Source organism: Pempheris klunzingeri, chromosome 19 (assembly GCF_042242105.1).
Source record: "Pempheris klunzingeri isolate RE-2024b chromosome 19, fPemKlu1.hap1, whole genome shotgun sequence".
Classification (NCBI taxonomy): domain Eukaryota; kingdom Metazoa; phylum Chordata; class Actinopteri; order Acropomatiformes; family Pempheridae; genus Pempheris; species Pempheris klunzingeri.
In genome coordinates this window covers 7,044,944-7,070,407 of record NC_092030.1, presented here as the reverse complement: position 1 = coordinate 7,070,407, position 25,464 = coordinate 7,044,944, and the positions used below count along the sequence as shown (strand labels likewise).

General features: G+C 41.5%; 3 protein-coding genes across 3 annotated transcripts; all 3 read left to right on the top strand.

The window, feature by feature from the left end:
- The first annotated feature begins 2,793 nt into the window (after positions 1 to 2,793).
- ghrb (growth hormone receptor b) lies at positions 2,794 to 14,255 on the top strand. The gene is made up of 8 exons (XM_070850229.1): positions 2,794 to 2,920; positions 8,749 to 8,884; positions 9,597 to 9,775; positions 10,652 to 10,830; positions 10,943 to 11,087; positions 11,534 to 11,624; positions 11,800 to 11,869; positions 12,379 to 14,255. The coding sequence occupies exons 1-8, from the start codon at positions 2,818 to 2,820 to the stop codon at positions 13,249 to 13,251; spliced, it is 1,776 nt and encodes a 591-aa protein (XP_070706330.1). The 5' UTR covers positions 2,794 to 2,817; the 3' UTR covers positions 13,252 to 14,255.
- Positions 14,256 to 14,749: 494 nt separating this feature from the next.
- LOC139218598 (coiled-coil domain-containing protein 152) lies at positions 14,750 to 19,352 on the top strand. Its single transcript, XM_070850230.1, has 8 exons — positions 14,750 to 14,812; positions 15,438 to 15,543; positions 16,033 to 16,101; positions 16,414 to 16,478; positions 17,101 to 17,236; positions 17,571 to 17,698; positions 18,106 to 18,216; positions 19,224 to 19,352. The coding sequence occupies exons 1-8, from the start codon at positions 14,750 to 14,752 to the stop codon at positions 19,350 to 19,352; spliced, it is 807 nt and encodes a 268-aa protein (XP_070706331.1).
- Positions 19,353 to 22,781: 3,429 nt separating this feature from the next.
- On the top strand, positions 22,782 to 25,221 carry nim1kb (NIM1 serine/threonine protein kinase). The gene is made up of 3 exons (XM_070850947.1): positions 22,782 to 23,046; positions 23,825 to 24,093; positions 24,454 to 25,221. Exons 1-3 carry the CDS (start codon positions 22,782 to 22,784, stop codon positions 25,219 to 25,221), a joined length of 1,302 nt encoding a protein of 433 aa, XP_070707048.1.
- Positions 25,222 to 25,464: the final 243 nt, after the last annotated feature.

Below are 25,464 nucleotides of genomic sequence, written 5' to 3'. Positions count from 1 at the left end.
TATAACATTAACCAGCAAGTATTTTAATAATTGTTTTAATAGGATTTGGTCTATTTTGTCTTATGTGGTTTAGGAAATAAACATCATTTTATATTTACTATTTATCATATCCATTAAATATTTACTGGTATTTTATTGAATAAGAGATATGTTGTGCCATATGTTTTTCCCAGAAGTTAGAAGAGACCAAAGCATAAAAGGAGCGTTGGACTTACATTTATCAGGTGCACAGGAAGACGATGGATTTCAGATGCTAAAGAATGCTAACTGCTTTGCTCTTCATCACAGTGTCTTTTCAATACTTCCTGGGCTACAAATAGCCATAACTAATAAGTGTGTAATGCAAACAAACAATTGTCAAACACACATCTGCAGTAAAGCTGTTTCCTGGATGCTGCGAAGATTCATACATACTGCAATAAGTGACTCATATGGGAAGTAGAAAATACAAAACGATTTAGCTTGGAAGTATAATAAATGTACAATCAATTTGCATATTTTGCTGCAAGGAGCCTCCAGACTTTCTGTCATGGCCTTGAGTCTGTCCACAGGTGTTCATCTGAACAGAGTTTGTGCTGACTGCAGCTATGAGGGGAGTTTCGTCTGTTGGTCTTATCAGCGTGACAAATCCCATGCATGAATGTGAAAGCTTGTCTGTTCCCAGCTGTGTGTAGACCAACATTGGCAAACAGAGATTACACAGTCACAATGCCGTGACTATACAGCGAGGTTTCCAGTGGTGAAAATGAACAACACTCTCCCTCTTGGCCATAGCGCCGGAGCTACATGGAGTCATAGCAAGCAAGAGTTGCAAGGTGCTATACAATAAAAACAATGAACACAATTTAAAAACAGCGTAGAGAAAAGTAATATGAAAACATTCAATATGCACACAAGGCAAAATATACATGTGCTTGAGCTAATATATACGTGTGCTAAGCATACTGCACACATGAACCCATTAAACCTAATGCAGAGCCCGACTAATGTCACAACACGCAGAATGAATGAAATAGAGAAAGAGAGAAAAAAATAACTCAATCATGATTTATCAAATAATATTTTAATTATACGCAAATACTTAACTTTTTGGCAAATGGCCTTCATGATTGGCTAGTTGACACAGAGGTTTATTAGTTTTCTTTCCTCTGCAAATTTTCTTTATCTAACCTGTCATTTTCAGTAAATCAGTAACGCACTGTAGGATCTAATGTGGCTGTCTATATACAGGTGTTAAAGTCCTGCACTTGAGGTGTCTCATCACCACTTGAACACAACACGTGTGCTTGACAACAGCCAGGGCTCCTAACAAGAACTTCATTAAATTCAAGGGGTCGACAGCTGATTAATCCTCACGTCTGACAAACTGAAACCAGTCAATGCTTTTTTGCACGATATGTAATATTTTAAGTGATAGATCAGGCAGAGAAATGTCTTGGGGTTCCTAATCATGAAAGATGAAATGACATGAGTCCTGTATGACTTCCTAAACAGGGATCAGTAAACAAGGTCTAAATTAGGACCAGAGTGTAGTAGGGATGGATGTAACAAGTGCTGGCAGGAACCCAGGGACAAAAGTACTTTAGAAAACATGCCTCTCCATTAAGGATAAACAGTGTGACTGCCAGGAAGTAATGAATAAAACATGCTCAGATTTTGATTTAGGCCTGCTGGTCGTCCCTGCTGTTCAATAAGTGTGGTGGTGCTTATGATTCATTTTCATGTTATTTCAATTCATACGGATAAAATATGAGGCAAATCTTCTGGAGAAATCACAGTTGAGAAATTTTCAATCACATTTGAATTTTTTAAAAATGTCTCAACATGTTGAGTCTTTGAAGATTTAGATGATAAAGGAAAGTTGAAGTAGTCAAAATAGTTGCAATGGCAGAATTACAGAAACAAGTTAAATTGGCCGTTAAAATGGAAGTTTCTAAAGTGCAAGTACTAAAAGAAGTTCAAGTGTGAGCACCGAATGAAGCTGAAGCATCGTATCAGATGAAGTTAAAGTGCTGACACAAAGTGCACGCAGTGAAAGGAGTTGAAATGTCTGTTGAAGAGGAAGTGATAAACGTAAAAGAAACTACACGTGTCAGAAGTGAAGCCCCCTAAGTGAATCAGTGCAAACACCGAAAGAGTTCAACTAAAAGTGCTGAAAAGAATTGAAGATTCAGTTTGAAGTGGAAGGGTGGTAGCAGAAGTGATGAGACGCTGACAGTGGCTGTGAACGTGTAAAGATAAAGGAGCTGAAATGTTAGTTGAAGTTAAGTTGTGAGAGGAGTTCAATATTAGATCGAGTGCAAACGCTGGAAGGACTTTTTTTTTTTTTAAAGTTGCTTCAGTGTATTAAAATAGACTTTCAGTTTAAAGTCTAAGTGTCAAATAAAACTGAAGCGGCACTTTCACTATAAGAGCTGTGTGAAATTGAAGTTAGTAGTGGTTGAAATGAAGTGCCAGTATAAAGTGAAAGCAGTGAAGGGACTTGAAACGCCAGGTGAAGAGTAAGTGATAAAGACATTTCAAATATTCAGCAAAATGTTTGCAAACTCATGAAACAAGTTCATCCAGCTGAATGTTGGATAGTGCTATGTATGCACTGAAGTGGGTTTTACAGACTCAAACATGAACTCAGTTGGTGAATGCTTTTATCTAAAGCATTCTCCAATGCTGTGACCCCATACAGTCTTACCATGGGTGGACCCAGCCTCCTCTCAGGAGTGCAGGAGTGGTCCCTGTTGAATGGTGGTGGTGGGCTGGGCTTTTGTGTGTTGTGTGGTTCAGCTGGGTGGACTGCACTGAGAAACTAACATTCGCCACATGTTTCCTCCACAGCTCAACGCCATGGCTGCCGCTCTCACCATGCTTCTCTTCTCCCTTTACATCTTCACTGCTTCAGCACTGGAATCAGCCTCTGACCAAGGTCTGTTTATGAATATTGATATTCAGTTTACTTGCATTGCATAAGAAGATTAGAATTTTTAAACATTTGTGGGCGTTTGCAGACTAACAGACAGATTATGTTTAGTACATAACATACACTAACATGTTGTGTTATGTTGTTTGCAACTTTTATGCTTGGCATTAATGGTGATTTCTTCATCTGATATCTTCTGATATCCATATTTCAGTTTCCACTGATACATATGGAGTGAAATCAAAAATTGCACAACATCAGATGGAACTAGTTTTTGTATTTAATGGGCCACAGGACAATTACAGACCGGAATAATATCAATTTTCTACAGTTGCATAGTTATTGTGGTGCTTTGGCATTCAAACGTGTTGCACAACAGCGAAGAGCTACAGGGAACAGCCAGCAGACTTCCAGTGAAGTGGCTTCCCAGGAATTCTGGAGAGCAGAGAGTACTCTACTACTGAACAATGGGAAGCTGTTAAGTGCGTAAAGCCCCCCCCCCACCCCTCCCTTTCTACCAAACAGACCCTTGGCGGCAGTGGACAGGCTGTTTATTTTTACACAGATAGAAACTAGGTCTGCACTGACCATTAAAGTCACACATGGACATCCTGTGCTTTGTCTTGTTACATAACGCCGTCAGAGGTGTGGAGGGGGGACATGTTCCTCTCTCTTCCTGTTCTCCTGCTATTTTTTTGACTCTCTTTTTATTTCATGTCTTGATGTGGGTTGGAACAAGGCTGCGGTGTTCTGACATATTTTCCCCTGGAGCATAGTACGTTACTTTTCACTTTCTTAATGCAGAATTGGTAGCAAGCTGGCAGCAGGCCAACTTCTACTAGCCTGCAGATTTCTGCCTTCATCTCAGATGTTGTTGAATGATTCGGTTCGGTTTGGTGTCACTGTGGTGAACGGCTGCTTGACCTACTCAGGCTCATTACATTAGTAGCTTAATGAAATTGCATTTTGTGGATGAGCTCATTGTATAGCCCTCTACATTGAACTCCCCAGATAGTGAGTTGAGAGAAGTGAATAAATGAAGGATTTCAGACTTAACCTATGTGTTCGCTACATTTAATACCAGAGAAGACATTCTGCATGCTTAGTGAGCTCATTTTATTTAATCAAAATGATCCAAAACTGTATTTTCTGTCAGACTCAGTTGCGGGTTATTCAAGCAGCAAACTCTGGGGCTGAAAACTGCAGCTTTAGCCTGCCTCCAAAAGCAATTCAGTCCTCATAGACCCCCAAATGCACATCAGAAACATGCTCCGAGCCGGGTACAAAAACTGGTTCTGCTCTCTATAGTTAATTTCCTCATTCATGTCAACTGCACGGGAGTGAATTTTTATATAACTCAACAGTTTAAATGATATTAAGAATTAAAGTTATGCATAATCAAGGGTGTGGTCGCTTCCCCTTAGCAACTTATTCAGAGACCATCGGGAAAAAGGTGAGAAGTATGATATAATGGACATATGTATTGACAGATATGATTCATGCCTATGCATTATGCTCAGTGCCGAGGTCTCGTCCTCTTCTCTGCCCTGTGTGCAGGCAGGCAGCCGGTGTGGAACTGCAGGGAAGACAGCAGCCGAACGGCATCTCCTTTTCTCATTTGTCCCTTTCAATCTATTCATTTTGATACGGTTCCTCTTGTACTTTACCACGGTTAACTTTAAGCTGTAAGTCTAGATCACTGTAGACTTGATAGGTTTAGGTTATTTCAAACCTGATCTTGTTGGTAAACACAGCTGGTTGCTGTTAGCGCAGACTGTAACGTTCCTTAGCCTTAGCCTAGTAAATCAGTCTTTTTCACTTCACTGGCAAAGGCAAGTCTCAGTTCTGCAGCCATTCATGTTATACATTAAAATGTTTTGTTAAGGATTTTTCTATTGAATCTAACTCCGCAACACTGTAAAGTGTTTTAGTTTCTGTCAAGCAGTCAAAAAACATGTCAGAGATTACAGACAAATAAAGCCCACATTTCACATGCACCACCCACATATACTACTGTTGTGTGTGAACACAAGAGAGAAGCACATTTGTGTTGGAAGAACTGAAAATCAGACAGAAAACGGTGCCTATTCAGTCCAAAAAGAATCGCACGCAAGTTTTTTCCAGGTTAAGTTTAGGTTATGCAGCCCACTGAATATACGCAGTAATGTTCATCCCATCATGCCTCTGGCCTGGCCGCGCCTGCGAATGGCTCGTACCACAGCAATGATGTCATTCAACAAAAAAAGTCGTATCTTTTACATTGGTGGTCTTTGGGGAAATACTTTTTGGGCTCCAGGGGATTTTTCATGGCAATACTGCCAGTGACCACAGGAGAAACTGGAGGCAAGGCTACATGGGTGTGTTTTTTTTTTTTTGGATTAGCTCTTCAGAAAGGACACAATATCCATGTTTTATACAGCCTATGGTTTTAATGAGCTAATACTCCGCTTGTGTGCGGATCAGAGGCCAAAACTTAGTGGAAAATATTTATTTTCAAAAATATCTGTGTGGGCAAGGCCTGAATCTGTTATCAAGTGTAGCCTGTAACTTTATCTTGTTGTTAGTGACTTTTCATCAAAGAACTAGGTATTTTATAACCCAGTTGCTCATCTTTTAATTGATTATTAAACCAGGAGACTGTGTGTATTGTATTCACTCTGTCAGTTAACTGATGGGACCTTTTAGGAGATTGCTTCCCAAAAATCACTCCCCTCACTTTCCAACTCTATTGGAGCACCAGCCGCCGGAGGCACTACTTCTATGGGAGTGAATGGTGTTTATAGGAGGGAACAAGTGTTTTTTTACTGGTTCTCAATGTGATTACATTTGTTGACTGGAGAGGTCACCCTGTCACTCTTCAGTTTTGGGCATAAATACGTTGTTTTTCTGTCCATGGTGTGCCCATAAGGCTTATTAGGTTAGTAATGGATCTGTAATCACTGATGAGAGCGTGGTGGCCCTTAGCTAAGGAAGGAAATGGATTTTCTAAGTGCAGATGATGAGGTCTTTCCTCGGAGAGTGCACTGGATATGTGACTCTCTGACTAACCGTATAAACAAAGAATGACAACAAGCGGTGTTCCATCTGATTATGTAAAGGATCTGCTGAAGGTGTGAGTGAATCCTTCAGAGGACGTTAACGCTAGCTGCCGTTTCCTGCTCTTTTTGAAATCATGGCTGAAAGGAAACATGTCTGGGCTTATCATAAACCGACTGAGCAAGGATGTTTAGTTGCACCCAGAAACAGACTGTCGGCAGCACACAGACAAGAATCATGCTGTAAACATGTTTACTCGGATTGTGGCTTTTGTGCCTGTGCTGAGAAAACGCTGCAGATTAATATTACCATCGTCTGCGTTTTCGTCCGTGAAAGTGTCTGTTTTTTTTGCGCCTCTGATGAGTATGTTCAGAAAGAGCTCTGCGTCCACTGCTCACATGTTTACTTACACCAGAAGTGACCTCTGCCTGGCAGCTGTTGAGCAAACACAGCAGCACTTACATTGACAAGCACAAACTTCATGTTTGTGCTTGTGTGCTTGATGTGAAGTTGATCTCGTTGTTCTAACCACTCTCCCTGCCAATAAAGACCTGCTATACACAGTATTCACGAGCATCATGGAGCAATACACTTTGTTCCTTCGTGTTCTCTTTATATACTTTTCTCACTCTCTCTCATGAAGTATAGTTCCAAGTTCCAAGTAAAGCTTCTGCATTCAACATTGTAGACATTTTCAACAATGTTACATATGACAAGTTTCCAGAGCCCAATGTGCCATTTTGAAATTGTGTATTATTTCCAGATCATGCATACAAAAATATACAAATATATAAGAAAGATTAAAGCAGGAAATCTTCACATTGAAGCACCTGTAACCAGAAAAAAAGAACAATGGAGTATCAAAAGTGTTGCAGATGAATTTTCCGTTAAGTGGTTAATCATTTCAGCTCCATATATGATATTATTGAATCACTATGATTGATTATTACTGTTACTTATCCTGTTTCTTGAATCCTTCAATTACAGTCACATAGCTCATACACTGACATTTAAAAACCATTCACACGTCCTCATTTATCATGATAAGGTAAGCAACAAAAATGTTCCACATAGCTGAGTGTCAAATTGATTTTTCTCTTAATCCTGAGCTAAGCACGGTTCGGAGGAGGAGTCGAGGATCTGGTAAACAGGTTATTTTTAACTTGGAGCTCCCCTTCCCTGTTGGAGCTCCTCTTCCCTGAAGCACCCTAAGCGTGCCAGAGGTAATCATGAGTCTGCTCCTGGCGCTGCCTCTCCGCTGCGAAGGAGCCATCTTGTCCTCACGCTTCTCGGTACTCAGCCAGCACGGGCTCGTGTGTTGTTCCTGCCTGACATATTGATGTGGTCAGCAGTGCTGTCCCCACTATCACTGGTCACAAAGCCTCCTGGTGATACAATCAGCCGTGTTTACTTAACGGACTGTGACAAGAAAAGCTTCCTCAGCTCTTTGTTTAAAGGGACAGTTCATCTCAAAATCAAAAATGCATATTCTTCTCATTTTATCTCTTACTAGGAGGTAATGGTAGAGATGTTTGCCCTCTCTTGAATACAGTGGAACTGAAGGACACAAAAAATCCATTTGAAAGCCTCAGCGGCTATGTTTCCTCCCAGAAGTCATGACCTGGTTGCTAAAGATAATCCACAGGCCTCGTTGGCTGCTAGCTCACCTATCACCACTGACCTAGCTATCATCACAGCTCAGCCAAAGAGGATGTCATTGCTGTTTACATCCTGCACTGTCACAAGCACCAGCCTCTCGTCCATGAGTAGATGCACGGTGAGATGGTTCGGAATCCAGGTCCTTTATGTTTGAGAGAATGCAGACATCTCAATGGTCAATTTCTCCAAAACTCAGTAACTCACACCAAAACTAGATGGATAAATAATACTCTAGGGAAGAGGAAATCTGTGTATTTTCTATAAGCATGGTTAGATACCACTGGGAGCAAATGTAAAATTTGATGCAACAACCATTTCAGGAGGTGATACATTGCAATCAGACACAGAATAAAGCAAAAGGGATTGTACATGATGGCACTGACATAAGCGACATGGACCTTTTCCCATCTTTTCAGGAGCAAATGAGATACAATGCAGTATATCAGTGCATACTGTTTTTGCAGCTTCTTCGGACAAACACTTGAACCGTCTTGCAACACCCCGGATCTATAAAAGGCTTTTACACAACTTATTTTTGAGTTCCTCAAAAAGTAGCATATGAGAAAAATGGTTTTTACAAAGATCTAATACTTGTTTTTTTCTAGGTATTTCTTAGGGACAAGAGCTTCCATCTACAGCAAACTTAAAATCAAGTCATTTTTTAGTATACATACAAACTGTTTTGTGTTAACTGAAGTTAGGCAGGTTTCATAGTGTGAACACACTAAAGGGAGACACTTGTAGAAACGAGCTCTGTGCACACATTGTTTGGGTTCATACAGCCAGTTAAACGGGATCCAAGTCGTACTTTCTGGCCAAGTGTGTTTCTGAGTAGAGAGAAAACAAATAACTTGCTCCACGACAGCCGCTGTGGTGAACTCTCCAGCTGCAGCTTTCTCTTGAAGAGCAGTAAAAATGACTTCCAGGAAAAAGCTGATATTTGCCCTGTGGCTGGGCTGCTGAGGGAGTTAGGTTACACTTATTATTCTGTCGCTCAAGTGCAGCACAGCCCTCTCAGCAGTAACAATGATCATAAGAGTTGCAACCACAAAACAGAGTTGAACAGATCTTTACAGTATCAAAAGTAATTAGATATGCAATGACTTTCCTTGTTTTTCTCTCTCCCTCTCTCCCTGCAGTCCTCCCCCAGAGACACCCACACCTCACTGGCTGTGTCTCCGCCAACATGGAGACTTTCCGCTGCAGATGGAATGTCGGCACTTTCCAGAGCCTCTCAGAGCGAGGAGATCTCCGCTTATTCTACATTAACAAAAAGTGAGGGGGGGGGAACTTTGTCATTGCTAACAGAAATATGTGGTTTTTCTCTGCTTTCTAGGAAAGCAGGGGAAAGAAAGGAGCCTGTAGTTCAAAAGAGAAAAACTCCGATTACATGTGAAGTTAGATTGTACAAACATGTCTGATAAGTAAAGAAGTGTTGTTAAAAATACATGTAGGTGTTAGTGAATGTGGGATGTAGTTTTTAGTTTTAAAACCACTTCAAAAATCCATCGTTAGCCCCATTTTTATTCTCTCTTAACTCAAGTGCTGACCTGATCATGGTTCAGCAGGGTCACTGCTTTTACTATTCAAATGTGTACATTGTTGTGTCTGAGCTTTATCTCGGCTCACCTGCTCATTCTGTGTTGACAAGGCAAAAGTCCAGCTCAGGCTGACATACAGTTGTGGGATATTACTTTTAAAGGTGTAACAGTGGGCTTTGTAAGTGTTCCTCTCTTAGAGATTTGCTAACATTAAACAAGTTTAGTAAATTAATTTATAAATCAATGCGCACCAAAAGAGAATGAGTTTAAAGTTACTGGTTTAAAAGAAAATGAAATTAACTAATTGTCTTCAGATCCCATGAAAAGACCAAACCCGACAATGTGTCAGTCTGGCTTTCAATACTGATTTCCCCACCCTGTCTGGTACTCAGCCCTCAAGCCCACTGGTTGAATTTGTGTTCTTGTTGTCTTTACCCCACTTGCAGGCCCCATCACGCCTCTCCTAAAGAGTGGAGTGAGTGTCCTCACTACAGCACCGACAGGCCGAACGAGTGCTTCTTCAATGAGAACCACACATCCATCTGGACATATTACAGTGTCCAGCTCCGCTCCAGGGATCAAGCCACCCTTTATGACGAGAACCTCTTCCACGTCCAAGACATCGGTGAGTTTCCTGCCTTGCTGCCCACCTGCAATCATCCAGATTAGATCCTGGACCTGTGAAACCCGTGTACAGTCAGGTGCAGTTGCCCATATTCTCACACTCAAAACTTAAATGACCATCACAGGGCACTTTGGGGAATGTATACTTTTCTCTCTCTGCAAAGAGAAGGAGGAAATCCTGCCTCCCTCGCTGGGAAGGCTCTCTAGGGAGTGTAAAAACAGATTAGCTACTGTTCCACTAGCATGGAAGCTGTAGTTGTTGGATATTTTTAGTCATGCTAGTGGGATGGCTTTAAGGGTGGCAATTTCGGTCTGTCGATGGCGTGTAACGAAATCTAGCACAGACATTCATGGTTGGATGAATATTAGATGAGGATGTGATAAATTTGATTCCCTGACCTCTGATACAGCACAATTAGCAGGTCACAATGTATTTTGTCCAATGCCTCAGTTTATCACCAAATACCTGCAAAATATTGACATTCCCATCAACCTCAGTGTAATTTGTGTTTAGAGGAGATCAGCAAATCAGCGTGCTGACATGTAAACGTGACTGTATATCCGCTAAACAGTGCCAGTACTTTGCTTTACCTGTGACTAATAGGAACCAAAATGCAGTTACTCTGAGAAAGCTGCTACAGCAGAGACCTACATTAATTTAAAACAGCAAATAAAAATAGACAACATGGCCAACTCCTCATACTATTCTGCCCTTATTGCCTAGGACTGATTTTCATGGTTTCAGCTAAGAGAAAATCCTAATGCTGCAGCATACAGTGCTATTTTTAACAACAGTAAGATCCTTTCCTGCAGTAAGACAAAGGCCTTATTATTGCCTAACATAAGAATGGCATTATTATTATTTTCTGTTCTGCAGTGCAACCAGATCCTCCAGTCAGCCTGAACTGGACGCTGCTGAATGTGAGTTTGACCGGCACTTACTATGACATCATGCTGAGCTGGAAGCCGCCTCAGTCCGCAGACGTGGAGATGGGATGGATGACACTGCAGTATGAGGTCCAGTACCGTGACGCCAGCTCTGACCTGTGGGACGTGGTGGGTATTTTTAAAGTAAACTTTTTTATCATTGTCAAAAGAAACATGGATGTTTCTTAGAGGAGAGAATTGTGTTTGTAGCGCTGCTTTCATCTGCTTTCCTTCACCGCAGGTCGACCTTGTGAAAAGCACACATCGCTCCCTTTATGGGCTTCAGACTAACGTCAATCATGAGGTTCGGGTCCGGTGCAAAATGCTTGGTAGGAAAGAGTTTGGAGAGTTCGGTGACTCTGTGTTCATCCACATCCCATCTAAAGGTAAACGCTCACTGCAGAGTAAGCAGGCTGGATGGACAAAGCTGTTCAAATGCTTCAAATGTTGTTAAAAAGGATTTCCAGTTTTGCATTCAAAGCTTTATTTATTTTGGACAAAGAAGCATTGCATTTCTGTAGTTTTAATGTAATCTTCATTGCAAATATAACCAGCCATGCAGCAACCACGGCAAAAAACAAAAAAAAATGGGCCTGGTGTGATTCTGACTTTGTGCACAAAGCATTCAAAAAGCATTTTAAAATGGAATGTGCATGAGTATACGACACAGTAGAAAAATAATAATAGTCTATCAGGGGAAGACGGGTAACTTCTGTGATTCAACATAAAACCTAAACATAGCCTTCCATGGTCTATTTTCATGCCTCTGTTTGGATGATTTTGAATGCACTATACTGAGTCTATGTGGATATGTGTGCGTTTCTTTTCCCAGTGTCGAGGTTCCCAGAGGTGGCCTTGCTCATCTTTGGTGCCTTGTGTTTACTGGCCATCCTGATGTTAGTCATCATATCGCAGCAGGAAAAGTACGTATTTTACAAGCATCAGGATTTGTGTGTTGAACTGGAAGATTTTGAAACAGTGAGAGAAAGTGAGAAAGTCTGGCGGTGTTACCTGCTCCTCAGTGTTTATACTGTGGTACAAGTCAAGTGTATTTTCTGTATTCTTTTGTCACTAATGTGTCGTGTCTTTTTTTATGAGGTTGATGGTTATTCTTTTGCCTCCTGTCCCTGGACCTAAAATAAGAGGAATTGACCCTGAACTTCTCAAGGTATTCATCTACTTGTTATGATGCTTCACTACTAGCATGCTGAACATTAAAGTGATTCTTCACCTAAAAAGGATAAGGGACACAAGCAGTCAGACGATCAGGCAGGTTTTACACGGTCCAGCACTTTGTTCAGGTTATCTGAATCACTTTATTTGGAGGTAAAGCTGAAAGTGAGCTCGCCCAAAATGCCAGTAATAATCCTTCACTGCACAGGAAAACTGTGTGTGCAGCTACAGTTAGTACAGTAGGTCAAAACTGAACCAGGAAGGATGTTTTCGCTTCCAAATAAGTTTGGATAACCTGATCATCATGTGATTGCTCGTGCTTCTGTACCCATCTGACTTCTTTTTAGCAATTTCGCCTCATTCCCTATTAATGTGATGAGGACAATGTCATATCTGTGATAGAAATAATGACCAAAGCTACAAAAATAAGATCTGAGTTATAATGAGCAGGCACTATTGAACATGGCATCTTGAGTTTATCAATTTATTTTCTATATCTCACAGAAGGGGAAGCTGAGGGAGTTGACATCCATCCTGGGTGCCCCCCCTGATCTCAGGCCAGAGCTGTACAACAACGACCCCTGGGTGGAGTTCATTGATCTGGACATTGAGGAGCAGAGTGACAGACTGACGGACCTGGACACGGACTGTCTCATGCACCGCTCCCTGTCCTCCAGCTGCACTCCCCTCTCCATCGGCTTCAGAGACGATGACTCGGGCCGGGCCAGCTGCTGCGACCCGGATCTCCCTAGTGACCCAGAAGCACCACCTTTCCATCCTCTCGTTCCGAATCAAACCCTCAGTAAGGAGCTGTCGTGCCCGGCAGCCTCTGAGCCCATCTCCCCGGAGGAGAGCCCCACCTCTGGGGAGCCTCCTTTTGTATCGTCAGGCAGAGAGGCGTTGTACACCCAGGTGAGTGAGGTCAGGTCGTCTGGCAAGGTGCTGCTGTCACCTGAGGAACAGACAGAAGCAGAGAAAATCACAAGCAAAGACCCAGAGAGAGACATCATGGTGGAGAAGGAGAAAGAAAAAAAAGAGTATCAGGTCGTGGGGGTGAATCCAGATCACGGAGGTTACACCTCAGAGCTCAATGCAGGAAAAATGAGCCCAAGATTATATTCAGGAGACGTGAGTGAACCCTGCCAGCCAGCAGGAGACTCAAGTTCTTCACCATCCCCGTCGCCTCACTGTGAATCCACCCCCATGTCCTCTCTTCCAACTGCTCCCATCTACACTGTGGTAGAGGGTGTTGACAGGCAGAACAGCCTCTTACTTACACCGAACTCGACACCTGCCCCCCAGCTGATAATCCCAAAGACTATGCCGACACCGGATGGCTACCTGACCCCTGACCTTTTGGGAAGCATCACACCATAGATCAGTGGTGAACAGTGCAAAGCTGTTCTATCAAAGGCAGAGATGCACTTGGGGACAGTCTTGCATATTGACTATTGAGGGTCCCAAGGTTGAGCTCTCTCCAAAATAGCTGAAGGGTGGTTTGGGGGGGTGGTATCTGTGACTGTCCTGCCACCACCTTTACCTCCTCTGGCCCTCTGAAAGCTCCAAAGTCGACATGGTTGGAAATTTGGAACGGACAAGGAAGAGCACACAAGACTATGTTTTACTGCAGTTGTGGAAAGGCAACCGTTCCAAGGGGAACTAACACAAGCTGGGTCTGGAATCTGCCTCAAGTTCTCAATACGATGCTTAATTATTAAAGCTGCATTAATAAATTGTTGGCTGCAAGAGGAAAGATTAACTCCTCAACAAGTAACAACAGGCACATTAATGCAGCTTTAACTTAGAGTATGTTTCATAGTACTGTCTTGTGCTGTATTCCTAAGATTTTGTACATATCAGAAGCTTTTTTTTCCCATCAAATCAGGTCATATGTAATTGATATACTCTGTGAAAAATGAAAACCATGAATTAATCATGTACCCTCATTTTTACACTTTATGTTTTGATTCTCTTTCAGGCTTTAAGATCATTTCCACAATCAAAATGTTACTTTACCAATAAGTAACCCATTGCTTACATTGCCAAATGAGTCCTCCGCCTCATTTGGGTAAATAGCAAAGTTCTTGCCAGCACGTGAAATTCCTGAAAAAAGTCAAACGGACTATGAGCTGTATGTAAAAGGATCAAGTGGAGCATGAAACATTAGACTCTTCTCTTATTTTTCATACCATGCTTTTCATTTATGTTCCAAACTTTTAAATGTTTTCAGAGCTGACAGACAAAATCATTTGGACTGCTGTTCAAGTGCTGTCTTAGTCTCACCCTTTGTTTTTGAGTGCATGGGTTATGCAAAATTTTGTTTTTCATTTGATTTCTGGTAAGCAGTGCATTGAATTCAGACTAAGTTAGAGGAACATCCATGTTGAATTTTTACACTTATTGTGAAATTTGAGTTACAAGTAAACAACTTTCATACTTTTGCCTATAACCTGTCTCTTTTTTTAACCAAAGGGAACACTCTTATTCACAGGTCGCAGAATCTTTTCCAAGTAACAGTATCAGCATTGCATTGGGAAAATACTAAAGATAAATGGAAAATTGAAGTACATGAAAGATGAACGGACATAACTTACTTAATAGACTTATACCATTCTTGATAATAATAATAATAATAATAATAATAATAATAATAATAATAATAATAATAATAATAATAATAATAATAATAATAACAATAATTCCATCCTGGGCTCTTATTTACAGCAATCAATCATTTCTCACATTAACAGGAAACAGGAAGTGCAAACTAGCTATCTAACTTAGCGGTTAATTGCTAGCTCTAGCTTAATATAATAATAATTTTACAAAATATTAGTTTTTATCACAGTCGTTTGCTCGTTCTTACACCAGTACAATGACAAAGTTAAACTGTGTTAATCTTGACAAGTTTTTGGATGAGTTTACTCGATTAGAACAGGTAAGGTAACGTTAACAGAGCTAACAGCTAGCATAGCTCGCTGTAACAGCTAGCATAGCTCGCTGTAACAGCTAGCATAGCTCGCTGTAACAGCTAGCATAGCTCGCTGTAACAGCTAGCATAGCTCGCTGTAACAGCTAGCATAGCTCGCTGTTACCTAATTATGACAGTCCCTTTGTCTGTTTTTTTTTGTCTGTGGAGGGAAGCTTAGTTCATAGAGACACAGCCCACGTAGAGATAATCAGAGAGGTCTTTCAGGAATAGTAGTTCACGTAGTTATAATTTGACAACTGCAAAGACATTTATTTTAATTAACGTTACTTGTGAAGGCTAGCTACATGTTTTCACTATTTCTCTATGTGTTATATTGTACAGTATTCATCTAAAGTTAGTGTTTGAATTCAATTACTGTTCACTACATTAGTCCCTATTTTCATGTTATAGATAGATAGATAGATAGATAGACCACAAAGTCATATAAAACAAAATGAAACTCCACAATGATAGTACTGAACATTAGAAATATAGTAGAACACATCCATGTACCTCGGGGCCTTTGTGGAATAGAGAAAAGTATGTGTTACATGTAGAGCTCTTCCACTTGTCTTTACTTTTCTCTAAACAGAAAATTACAGAGATTAATTGCAAAAACAACATGTTGGAGATCATGCTGGAGGATGCCAATAGACTTGTGAAATTCTATCTGACCAAGGAGAAGAGTCTGACTGAGGGTGAGTGTTTGTCCTTTGGTTTGGAAACTGGAGGTTTTATGTCTCTTCTTGCTCTTTTCATTACAGGGTTACTTGTGGTGCTTGATGTGGTGTTTGTGTGTCTCCCTCTGCTGGTGATTCTGTGAAACGACAGCCCTCCTGAGCTGGTGTCCCCAGTTTTCAGTTCAGGAAATGAAATCCCTAAAAATGTACAGATGGACCAATAAATAGGAAATTTCTAATATGTAGCTATGCATTAAAAGACAGATGAGACCGTAGCAACAATGAGATGATGGATACTGCACTGCACACCTAGACACATTTTACGTTGGTATTAATGGAAAATACTGGATGAATGACTCAGATAGTAAATTTCTAGCCACAAAAAATAAGCAAACCATTCTAAACTGTGTGTCCCTCAGTGGGTTATGTACGGCACCTAAAAGCAATCAAACAAAACATGAAAAGTTTTTCTTCTACCTACCTATTCTCTTGATCTACCTGTTGCAGAGAGAGACAGTCTTCTCGTCACAGTGAACAGACTGCAGCTGACTCTGCAGGAGCAGTGCAACCTCAGAGGTAACTGCAATGGCCCAAATTGGACAGATAATAAAATCACTGGATATTTGAAATACTGAAATCAGTCCTTTTCAGGGTGCAGAAATATGCACAAGGCCAATCTTAAGCACTCATGTGGCACAGGTTTACCACAAGGCTTAAAGAGGAATATGGTCTACAGCTAATGAATTCAATGCCTTTGTGATATCCATTTAGTCATCGTGAACAACCGCCAAGCACCACTGCCCGAGTAATTTACATATAGTACGATTACAGATTGAATACTTTGTTAAGATTTTCTTCATATGACTTCTGATGCTGCTCACGTTGTAGTGGAGAATGAGAGACTGAAGGACAACATGGCGGACCTGAAACAACAGACTGAGAGAAGAGCAGAGGTAAGATTTTAGGCAGACGTGAACACTGACCAAATGTGGTATTGAATAAATTGAATACGGCAATGAACCAAGAAATTTAATTGAAAGGTGAATGTGTCAATTTCTGTAGCCTGTGGACAAGGTATTACTCTGTATGTCATCATGTGAATGCTCAGAAATATTTCTATACCTGTATCTGTCACTCCTGAGGACAAAAGATCTTCCACTCAGTTTTTGGAAAAAAAATCTATATAAAATGTATGTTTTAAAGGTGACAGTGGATATTATTTTTAAATCGTATTTTATTTATATTTTTCAATATAAATATGGAACATATAATTAGAATAGTATTTGTGGTTAGAGATGTAAAGCGTTATGTCAGTCTCAGTGAATCATTTTCAATGTCAGCGCTGTAATAAGTGTGATTTGCTGGGTTCATATAAATGTCAAAAGCATTGACATGTTTATTCGTTCTGACTGGTTGAAGAAGAAGATTAGTTGATTCACTCCCTTCTTACCAATATTTCAAAGATTGCTGGTGCCTTTCAAAACCTTAAAACTAGGCAGCAATTTAATTTTGTCTGCTGAGAAGTCATTTCAACAGTCAGTGAGGTGGCGTGTGTGTCGGGTGTGTCGTCGCCAGGACAGAGAGGCAGAGGTTCAGCAACTGATCTGTGAAATGAGAGCAGAGGGAGAGAGACACAAGAGGGAGCTAGAGACTGTAAGGCAGCAGTGCAGGAAGGAGGTGGAGGACGCCCACAGGCAGAGCTTCAATCAGTGTAAGACCACAAAAAACACTCAGACAGACAGACAAAGACAGTGTTCATGCCCTTAAATCTAAATGCAAGACGTACACAGTGGAGCAGATGTATCCTGAAATTTATATAGTACACTTGTGGTTGTGCTGTGGGCAAATGTGGAGTATTTCTTACTTCATTTTTCAGTGTAAAATTAGCATCAGCAAACCATTGTGATGACAATAATTCCTAAAAAAGTCCCTCTTGATATCAGCCCAAAGCATCAGAGCAGAGCAGCAGAACAGAAGATTAATAAGACAAAAACAGAGAAAAACAAAACAAGCATGTTGTCTGCTGTTGTCTTATTTTCTGTCAGTGGAAGCTAAAGATGGTGAAGTTAAGTATCTGCTGGAGAAAAAGGATGTGGAACTAGAGGAGATGAAGAAGAGGCTGAGGGAGCAGGAGAGGGAGAGGCAGAGTGAGCTCCTGAAGTTACAGATGGAGGTAAATGAAAAGCTACACTTTAATCTGAACAGTGATGGCGGGGTGATTTTTTAAAAATTAACCATGGACAGTAGAAAAACTCACAAGAATTTCCTTTTTCTAAGTTCAAAGTTTTACAGGTTTCCATGGAATACACTGATTACTGGTTTATTGATATTTATTAGCAAATAAATTCCTCCTGCCAATGAATAATGTTAACTGACGGTTGTTCTGCAAGGTTAAAGAACTCAAGTAAGACAGTTGAAATCTAGTTTCATTTATTGACAACATGATACAGTTCATATTCAGGGTGTGTTCAGGAAAGCTCTGTTAAACCAAGAGAGATTATTTTAAAATGAACTACTACAACTACTCTGCTTTCGTGTGGAGTGGAGCTCATTGGCGTTTTGCTGTGTATGTTTTGGCAGTTTGGTGCCAAGTTAGCCAGAGTTCAGAGCACAGTTCAGTTGAGTCAGCAGCAGCAGCAGCAGCAGCAGCAACACAGCTCCAATCTTCTTCCACAGAGTGTCTTCAAGAGGGTAAGCAGCCTCTCTAATACCTTCTACATCCTCTTTTTCAAGACAGAGGTTTTCTAACAAAGCTGTACCCAAACCGTCTTGGTTTTGCCAGTTTATGTCCTTAGCATGCAAACTTCAGCTGAGAGCAGAGCAACCATTATTAGATTTGAACTGGACGTCCCCACCCTCTAAGTAACATTAGGCTACTACCTAGTTTGCCCCAAAAGCTCTGTTATTTGTCTGAATAAAAAGAAATGTCTGGAAAAGAAAATTGCCTAAATGGACACCCAGATTTGATTTTCACCTCATGTTACTCTAACACGTGATTATATCCCAAACAGCCAGCATGCTGATTGGACAGGCATTAGCTGTAGCTAGCTAGCAACGTACACATAAAGCATGTGTGTGTGGACTACGCACAAAAACAATTGCCAAAAACTCCAGTTTCATTTTGTCATTTTCTTCCACTTTGTCCAAGGGACAGAGCAAATCTTCACTGAGGTTGACATTTTCCACTCACGCACACGTCTTTGTCTCAAGTTGCAGCATTCAGAGCAAATTGTTTGCATCCACTCGCGACATTATGTTTACAGTCGCACCACCTCTAAACTTACTTTTGTGTTCAGTCTGAACTCAGACATATGGGCTCTGTTGAAGGTTGTTCGCTCTCACATCCTCATGTTCCCAGAGTCTACCAACTGATTATTGAAAATGTCAAACCATCTCTGGTCCCAGTTTGATAAATGTGAGACTTTTTTTCACTGATTTACATTATTGTGTTTGAAGATTGTGGTGTGCCTTTTTCTTCACAATTTCAGGCACTGAATTAGAGTGTAAATTATCATCAGTTGCAGTCCTAGAATGAATTTGATGAACAATCTCTAAATAGCAAGCACACTACTAGTCATTTACGTGGTGCAGCCATTCACAAGAATCACTGAAGGAAAGATTTAAGCTTAGCGGCTATGTTGCTATTTATTTTGCCTCTTTCCAGTGTGTGTGGATTAAGTGTGTTTGTGTCTCCTCAGAAGCTGCAGTTCTTCCAGGAGGAGAAGAACAGAGAGATTGGGGCTCTGCGTCAGAGAATCAAAGAGCTGGAAGAGATCCAGCGTGCCTGTGGCCTCAATGAGAGCCGTCAGAAGAAGAGAAAGATCTGACCTCAGATCTGCAGGTGCACAAACCTCCTGTCCGCTCAGGGGGCAGAAGTGACTGAGTGAGGATTTTTATTTTTGTTTCATCTCAAAGCAAAATCCAATTCTTCAGTGTTCTTAAATTATTTTACACTGTTTTAAAGAACTCCAGTATTTTTAAACCTGGGCCCCATGTTTATATATTTTGGTGCCTACATGACTAATAGATATGAAAAGTTTTGGAATTGCTCCAGTAGATCACCTCAGCCAGCTGCTGCTAAATGGGGTGAAATGGCTGCAGAGTAATACTTGAGGGCAACAGCAACCGTCAAAGTCTGTCCACTAAAAGTGTTTGTTTTTGCTGACAGGCTCAGATTGTTATTCAATAATCATCTGACAACATTATGGAAAGGATATCTACAGAGAAAGAGCTGAAAAATCTTCTAGTTAAACTAGACTAGAAAGAGCCGTTCTATCACTCTCTTCAAAGCCACCAGACTCCAATGACAAAAACAGTACATTTACTATGCAGAACACAGGGCTCTGAGTGACTTTGGTCCAAACAAACCATTTAAAACACCAAAAACACACAATAACACAATCAAACTAACTGATCAAGGCAACAGTAGTCCAGCAACCCCGCAGTGTTCTGCGAGGTAAAATTACTGTTTTTTTCAATAGAGTCTGGTGCTGTTTCTAGTTAAACAATGAGGATCTTTCTTCTTAATGAAAAGGTCACTCTCTGTAGGGATCCTCTCCATAATGTTGTCAGACACTTAGCCTGTCAGTGGCAAAAACAAGCTCTTACATCGATGTACTTTGATTAGGCACAGTTACCTCAAAGGATTAACACGATCTATTGGACCAATTCCATAAATTAGAAAAAAAGAAATTCTGTTAGCCATTTTTCGACAGCAAAATATGTGCAACTTGGGCCCATGTTAGAAATACTGAAGCCCTTCTTTAACTATACTGCATATTGTGCACTGTCATACCAGACTAGATTTGTAGTATCACCTGCCTGCTTGCAGATAACCAGTGTACAGAGAGCACATTTAAACACGGGCTGTATTCCTGTCTAAGACTTTAATCCAATCAGACGGCTGCATGGGAGGATGACAGGCAGGGAGGTGGAGGTGAAGCACACATCTGAGTGGATCGTAAAGCTGGAAGGACAGCCCCATTCTGGGAATTAAAGGACTTTGTCTCCTTTCATTCTAAAACAATATGACACTGACTCATTTCTCCTATTTCTTCATTTCTTTTTCAGATTCTTTGAAGTGAAACTTATGATCCCGACATTGTGAAAAAGTAGAGCCCCTCAACTCTACATTCTGTAATTTATGTTCCAAGAGTTCACATTGTTGCTGTTTAGAAAAGTAAATGTCTGCACAGATCTTCTTTTCCCAGTTGTCTAAAACATTCATGTCTATCTAAATAGAAAAAAAATTAAAGGTCCCATATTATGCAAAATGCACTTTTTAATATCCGTTTATGATGTCATAAGGGGATCTATTGATCATATGACTCCTCCAACCCAAGCAACCAACCTCCTGAATCCATCATGCTGTTCACCAATGTATTTTCCTCACTGAAACCAGCTCCCGATAACATGAAGATGCCAAAGATGAGGGCAAAGCACATAGATTGCTCTGTTCTTCTAAAACTGGGATACATTGATTTCAAACAAATGTGTGCCAGGAGCGTAAAATGGGGGCCCTCTACCACACCCTTGTTGGGACTACACCCACTTTCGAACTTGGCCGCCATCGTGATCACAGCTACACACGGGTAAGGTTTCATGAATGTATCTTGCGTGGTTGTGAGGCTATTGGTGACAGTATCTGTCCACAGACAGACTTATAAACACACACAAAGACCTGCAAGGTGAAAACAAGGCAGAATGATGCTGCACTAAAAGGCACGGTTTCTGGATTAGCTAAAACATATCTTTGGTGTTAATCATATGTCATATGAGTCATATGTGCTGATGCACTATATCTGTAGTAAGATAAAAGCTGTGCTGATCGGGCTGTAATACCTGAACTACACTTGCTTTACATAAAAAAAGATGATTTCAGTGGGCTTTTAGAATTGGAATTAGAATTGACTGTGTCCTTGACTGCAGTGTCCCCCTGCTGTCCCTCCACTGCTGCTCACAGGGACAGCACACCTGAATGAGGACTGGAAGTGTTGACCCCATGCTTTATAATCCCTTTATCTGTGCTGCTCAGCCAGCATCTAAAGGGGACAGAGAGCTAATCTCTATGGGAACATTGGGTAATACCGTTGCATAACATTTCATCTTCACAGAAACCAGGAGATCAACCTTCGCTGCGTAACACCTTCACTTCTCTCACACAAATGTGCTCTGCTAAACCTGCAAACCAAAGCATTGTGGTCATATGTTGTGTAGGTACAAACACAATGAGTGCTTTTGGCCCCATTTTTGCCGCCGTGAACTGATAACCATTTGAAGGGATTGGGACAAACCTAAATTAAAACAGGATTAAAGTTCATGACACCATTTTAATCCTCCGTCAGTGAGGAGGAGAAGGTGAAGACATGGAGGGCTGAGCTGTGAGGGGTGTGGCCAGGGAAGCCTGCACCGACTGTACACTTGGTTGATGGCTCAAAGAGTCGCGCCCCCTCCCTCCCTGTACACTTTGCCATGAGTGTACAGTTGTGTGTTAGAGAGGACAGAGAAGGAGAATATGACAGCACCGTTCCTCTCAGTGTGATGATTTTGGCACAAACAGTGCAAACAAAGTCATTTTTCTTGCTCCTACTGGGCCAGAAGAGCAACTTTCTTATACTGCTGTTGTGATGTTTTGATGCAGAGCTGCAATTTGGAAAATTGGTAAGAAAACAATAATCTTTAGATCTTTTTTCTATATTAATCTGTTTATGTTAAAATTCTCTTATTCCAGCTATTCGCGTCTGTAGTATTTACAGAAATATGTGTGCAAAATGTTGCATTAGACACTGAAGAATTTGTATTGAATATATTGGTGTTGTCTTAAATCTTAAATAATGTTTCAGTGAAGCACTGGAAGAAGCAAGTTTAGAATATTTATATGCAATGTTAACAGAAATTTATATCAAGGAAACTTGGTTTTAAGGGATTAACGTAATTTTAATAACATTTAATTTTTTCTCAAATGCTTGCTGTCTCATTAAGCCTTGATGCATTATTTTATTGAGTTAGACTCATTCTGCTGCTGCTTTTGACAATGACAACAAGGCTTGTGGTCTCAAGTTAACTCTTTCTGGATACTTTTGAAACCACTTATACTATTTTTACATTTGTGTTATTTCCCGTGAAGTAAAGATGCTTTTAACATCTTACTAGCAGTTGTAGGGAACAGAGTAAATACTGTATGTCCATGTGCTGGAGATGCCGTAATCGTGTTATCATGTTTTGTCAGATGACCTTATCCTCAGCGTGCTGCAGAAATGCCTCGTGGCCAGTACCAAGTGACAAGCATCAAGCGACACCACAGTCTCTACAGCCTGACGGACAGCTCTGACGTCGGCCCCGAGGATGAGGAGGCCGACGACCTCACCCCTTTGCAGAAGCTCACCACCAATATGTGCAAGGATGAGAATACCATTAAGGATTTGATCATCGGCCGAAGGGTGGGCTTCTACAAGGTCCGCGGGGAGATCGGCTCTGGGACCTTCTCCAGGGTCAAAATGGCTTTCCACGCTCTGACTAAAGGTACACTTCTTTCCCAAACAACAAAGCACCCATAACCATCCATCCCTTACACCTCTGTTACATTACTGACTGGCTGACTCTGTAGATATTGCCAAATTTGAGAGCTGAAGCTTGAAATAATTACTGACCATCAGCTGGCCAATCCAACAGACTGGCCATTGCCTTTTTTAATGGGCATCGCAGGTATATACCTGGCTCGGCATGCTGGGGTGCAGATGAGTTACAACGAGAAACTTGTTAACAAATTCAATTTGAAAATAACCCAAACAGCAAAACAGTTCAAACTCACCTCCGACACTGGGTAGCAGAACTCTAGTCCTTGGTAAGGCTGCAGCTACTTTTTTCATTACTATTAATCTACCAATTATTTGGTCCTAAAAATGTCAAAAGTTATGTTGGCCACATCTAACCCATATTTTCATTATCAGTTAATCAGCCGATCATCTGTAAATTGTCAGCGTATGGTAAAACAGCTCATTACAAGTTCCCAGGATCCAAGGTGACGTTCTCAAATAGTCTTATCTGGTCAAAAGACCAAAAGCAAAAAATATTTAATGTACAATTACATTACAGAGAGCAAATTCTCACATTTAAGAAACTTGAACCTAATATTCTGCTAATGCTAATGTTTGTGAATTTATCTGAATAACTTACTTACATTGTTAATCAATTACATAACTCCGAGTGGGTCATATTCCTGAGTTGCGTCCTTTTTTAGTGATGTTCTTTTACCAGGCATTGACAGTCAGACGCCTCCTTGACCCTTCTTCTGTCTTAGACAAAGTGGCCCTGAAGATCCTGGAAAAGACCAGGTTGGACAGTCAGGCCCAGCGTCTGCTCTCCAGGGAGATCACCAACATGGAGTCCCTCCAGCACCCCAATGTGGTGTGTCTGTACGAGGTGGTGGAGACGCCGAGCCGTCTCTACCTGGTGCTGGAGTACGCAGGTGGAGGAGACCTCCACAACAGGATCTGCAACGAGGGAAAACTGTTGGACAACACCAGCAAGATCACCTTCGCCCAGATCCTTTCTGCCATCAAATATTTGGTCAGTGACACAGACACATTTCTGGGCTTGTTTTTTTGTGTGTTTGTTTTTCTCATCATGCAGTTGTAAGTCATCTCATCATCAGTACATATCCAGCTAATAGATAATAGACACTGAAGTCACAGGGAGTCTGCTCCCTTTGTTAAGACACATTTTAGAGAGCTTTGACCCACACATCTGTTTGGAGAAACTGTGCTGGTTTAAAACTTCCATTACAGTTCTAATTAATCACAATTATAAAGCTTTAAAGGCCCCAAATGCCTGAGATCTGTGTTAAGTAAGGTTATTATCAGTAGAAATGTTATCAGATGTGTTCCACATCTAGAAATCTCCAACCAGTGTGTCTGTTTTGCTGTGCAGCACAACATCAACATCATTCACAGGGACCTGAAGGCCGAGAACATTCTGTTCACCAGCACTGGCTGTGTGAAGGTGGCGGACTTTGGATTCAGCACGCGGGTTTCAAACCGCAACAACGCCCTTGACACCTTCTGTGGCTCGCCGCCCTACGCCGCTCCAGAGCTCTTCAGGGACGAGTGCTACCTGGGGCCCCCAGTGGACGTGTGGGCCATGGGGGTCCTGCTTTTCTTCATGGTGACCGGCACCATGCCGTTCCGAGCCGAGACCATGGGGAAGCTGCGGCGCTGCATCATTGAGGGCACTTACACCCTCCCCCCCTGGGTGCCCGGACCCTGCCAGAGGCTCATCAGGGGCATTTTGAAGATTGTCCCCGCAGAGCGTTATGCCGTTGACCAGATGCTGGGCTGTGATTGGCTCTTACCTGTGGAGTTTCCCTGGTCGTTGGTACCTCATGAACCGGCCAGCCCTCTGCAGAACCTGCTGGACTCAGAGCGTGGGGACCTGGAGGAGGAGGTGGAGTTGGAGGAGGAGGTCAGGGGCTCACTGGAGGAGCTGGGCTTTACCACAGAGCACCTACAGAACAATCAGCCCAAAGACACCCGCAACCCGGTCACTGGGGTTTATAGAATCCTGCTGCACCGAGCCCAGAAGAGGAGGGGCTGTGACAGTCCCCCGGTGGTCCGAGGGATGGTGAGGGACCCCAAGAGGGAGGGGCTCCGGGCCTACAGGGGCCTCAGGCACACCTCCAAACTCTGTGTGCTTTCCTGACAGACTGGTAGAGAAGCTACAGCACGGTTTTTGTACTTCTTTTATACAAACACAAAATTACTAGCCGTGATTTTGATCAGAACTTTATAAGTAGCTCTCAGTTTTTACAGACAGATATTTTTACACAGTTTGTGTCTTTTGATAAATTCGTTGTACTCCTTGCAGTGCGTCTTTTTGCAGTAGGTATATGTGAAAGTGCCTGAGTGAAAGTAAAAGTTGTGAAACAATCTATATAAATTCATT

Excerpts from the sequence above, each read along its gene's own strand:
- LOC139218598 (XM_070850230.1), top strand. The coding sequence starts at position 14,750 with ATGACAAAGTTAAACTGTGTTAATCTTGACAAGTTTTTGGATGAGTTT. Across the intron at positions 14,813-15,437 it reads AGTTTACTCGATTAGAACAG|AAAATTACAGAGATTAATTG; the intron begins GTAAGGTAACGT and ends TTCTCTAAACAG. Across the intron at positions 17,237-17,570 it reads CAGGCAGAGCTTCAATCAGT|TGGAAGCTAAAGATGGTGAA; the intron begins GTAAGACCACAA and ends ATTTTCTGTCAG.
- nim1kb (XM_070850947.1), top strand. The coding sequence starts at position 22,782 with ATGCCTCGTGGCCAGTACCAAGTGACAAGCATCAAGCGACACCACAGT. Across the intron at positions 23,047-23,824 it reads TTTCCACGCTCTGACTAAAG|ACAAAGTGGCCCTGAAGATC; the intron begins GTACACTTCTTT and ends CTTCTGTCTTAG. Across the intron at positions 24,094-24,453 it reads TTTCTGCCATCAAATATTTG|CACAACATCAACATCATTCA; the intron begins GTCAGTGACACA and ends TTTGCTGTGCAG.
- ghrb (XM_070850229.1), top strand. The coding sequence starts at position 2,818 with ATGTTTCCTCCACAGCTCAACGCCATGGCTGCCGCTCTCACCATGCTT. Across the intron at positions 10,831-10,942 it reads GCTCTGACCTGTGGGACGTG|GTCGACCTTGTGAAAAGCAC; the intron begins GTGGGTATTTTT and ends CCTTCACCGCAG. Across the intron at positions 11,870-12,378 it reads TTGACCCTGAACTTCTCAAG|AAGGGGAAGCTGAGGGAGTT; the intron begins GTATTCATCTAC and ends TATATCTCACAG.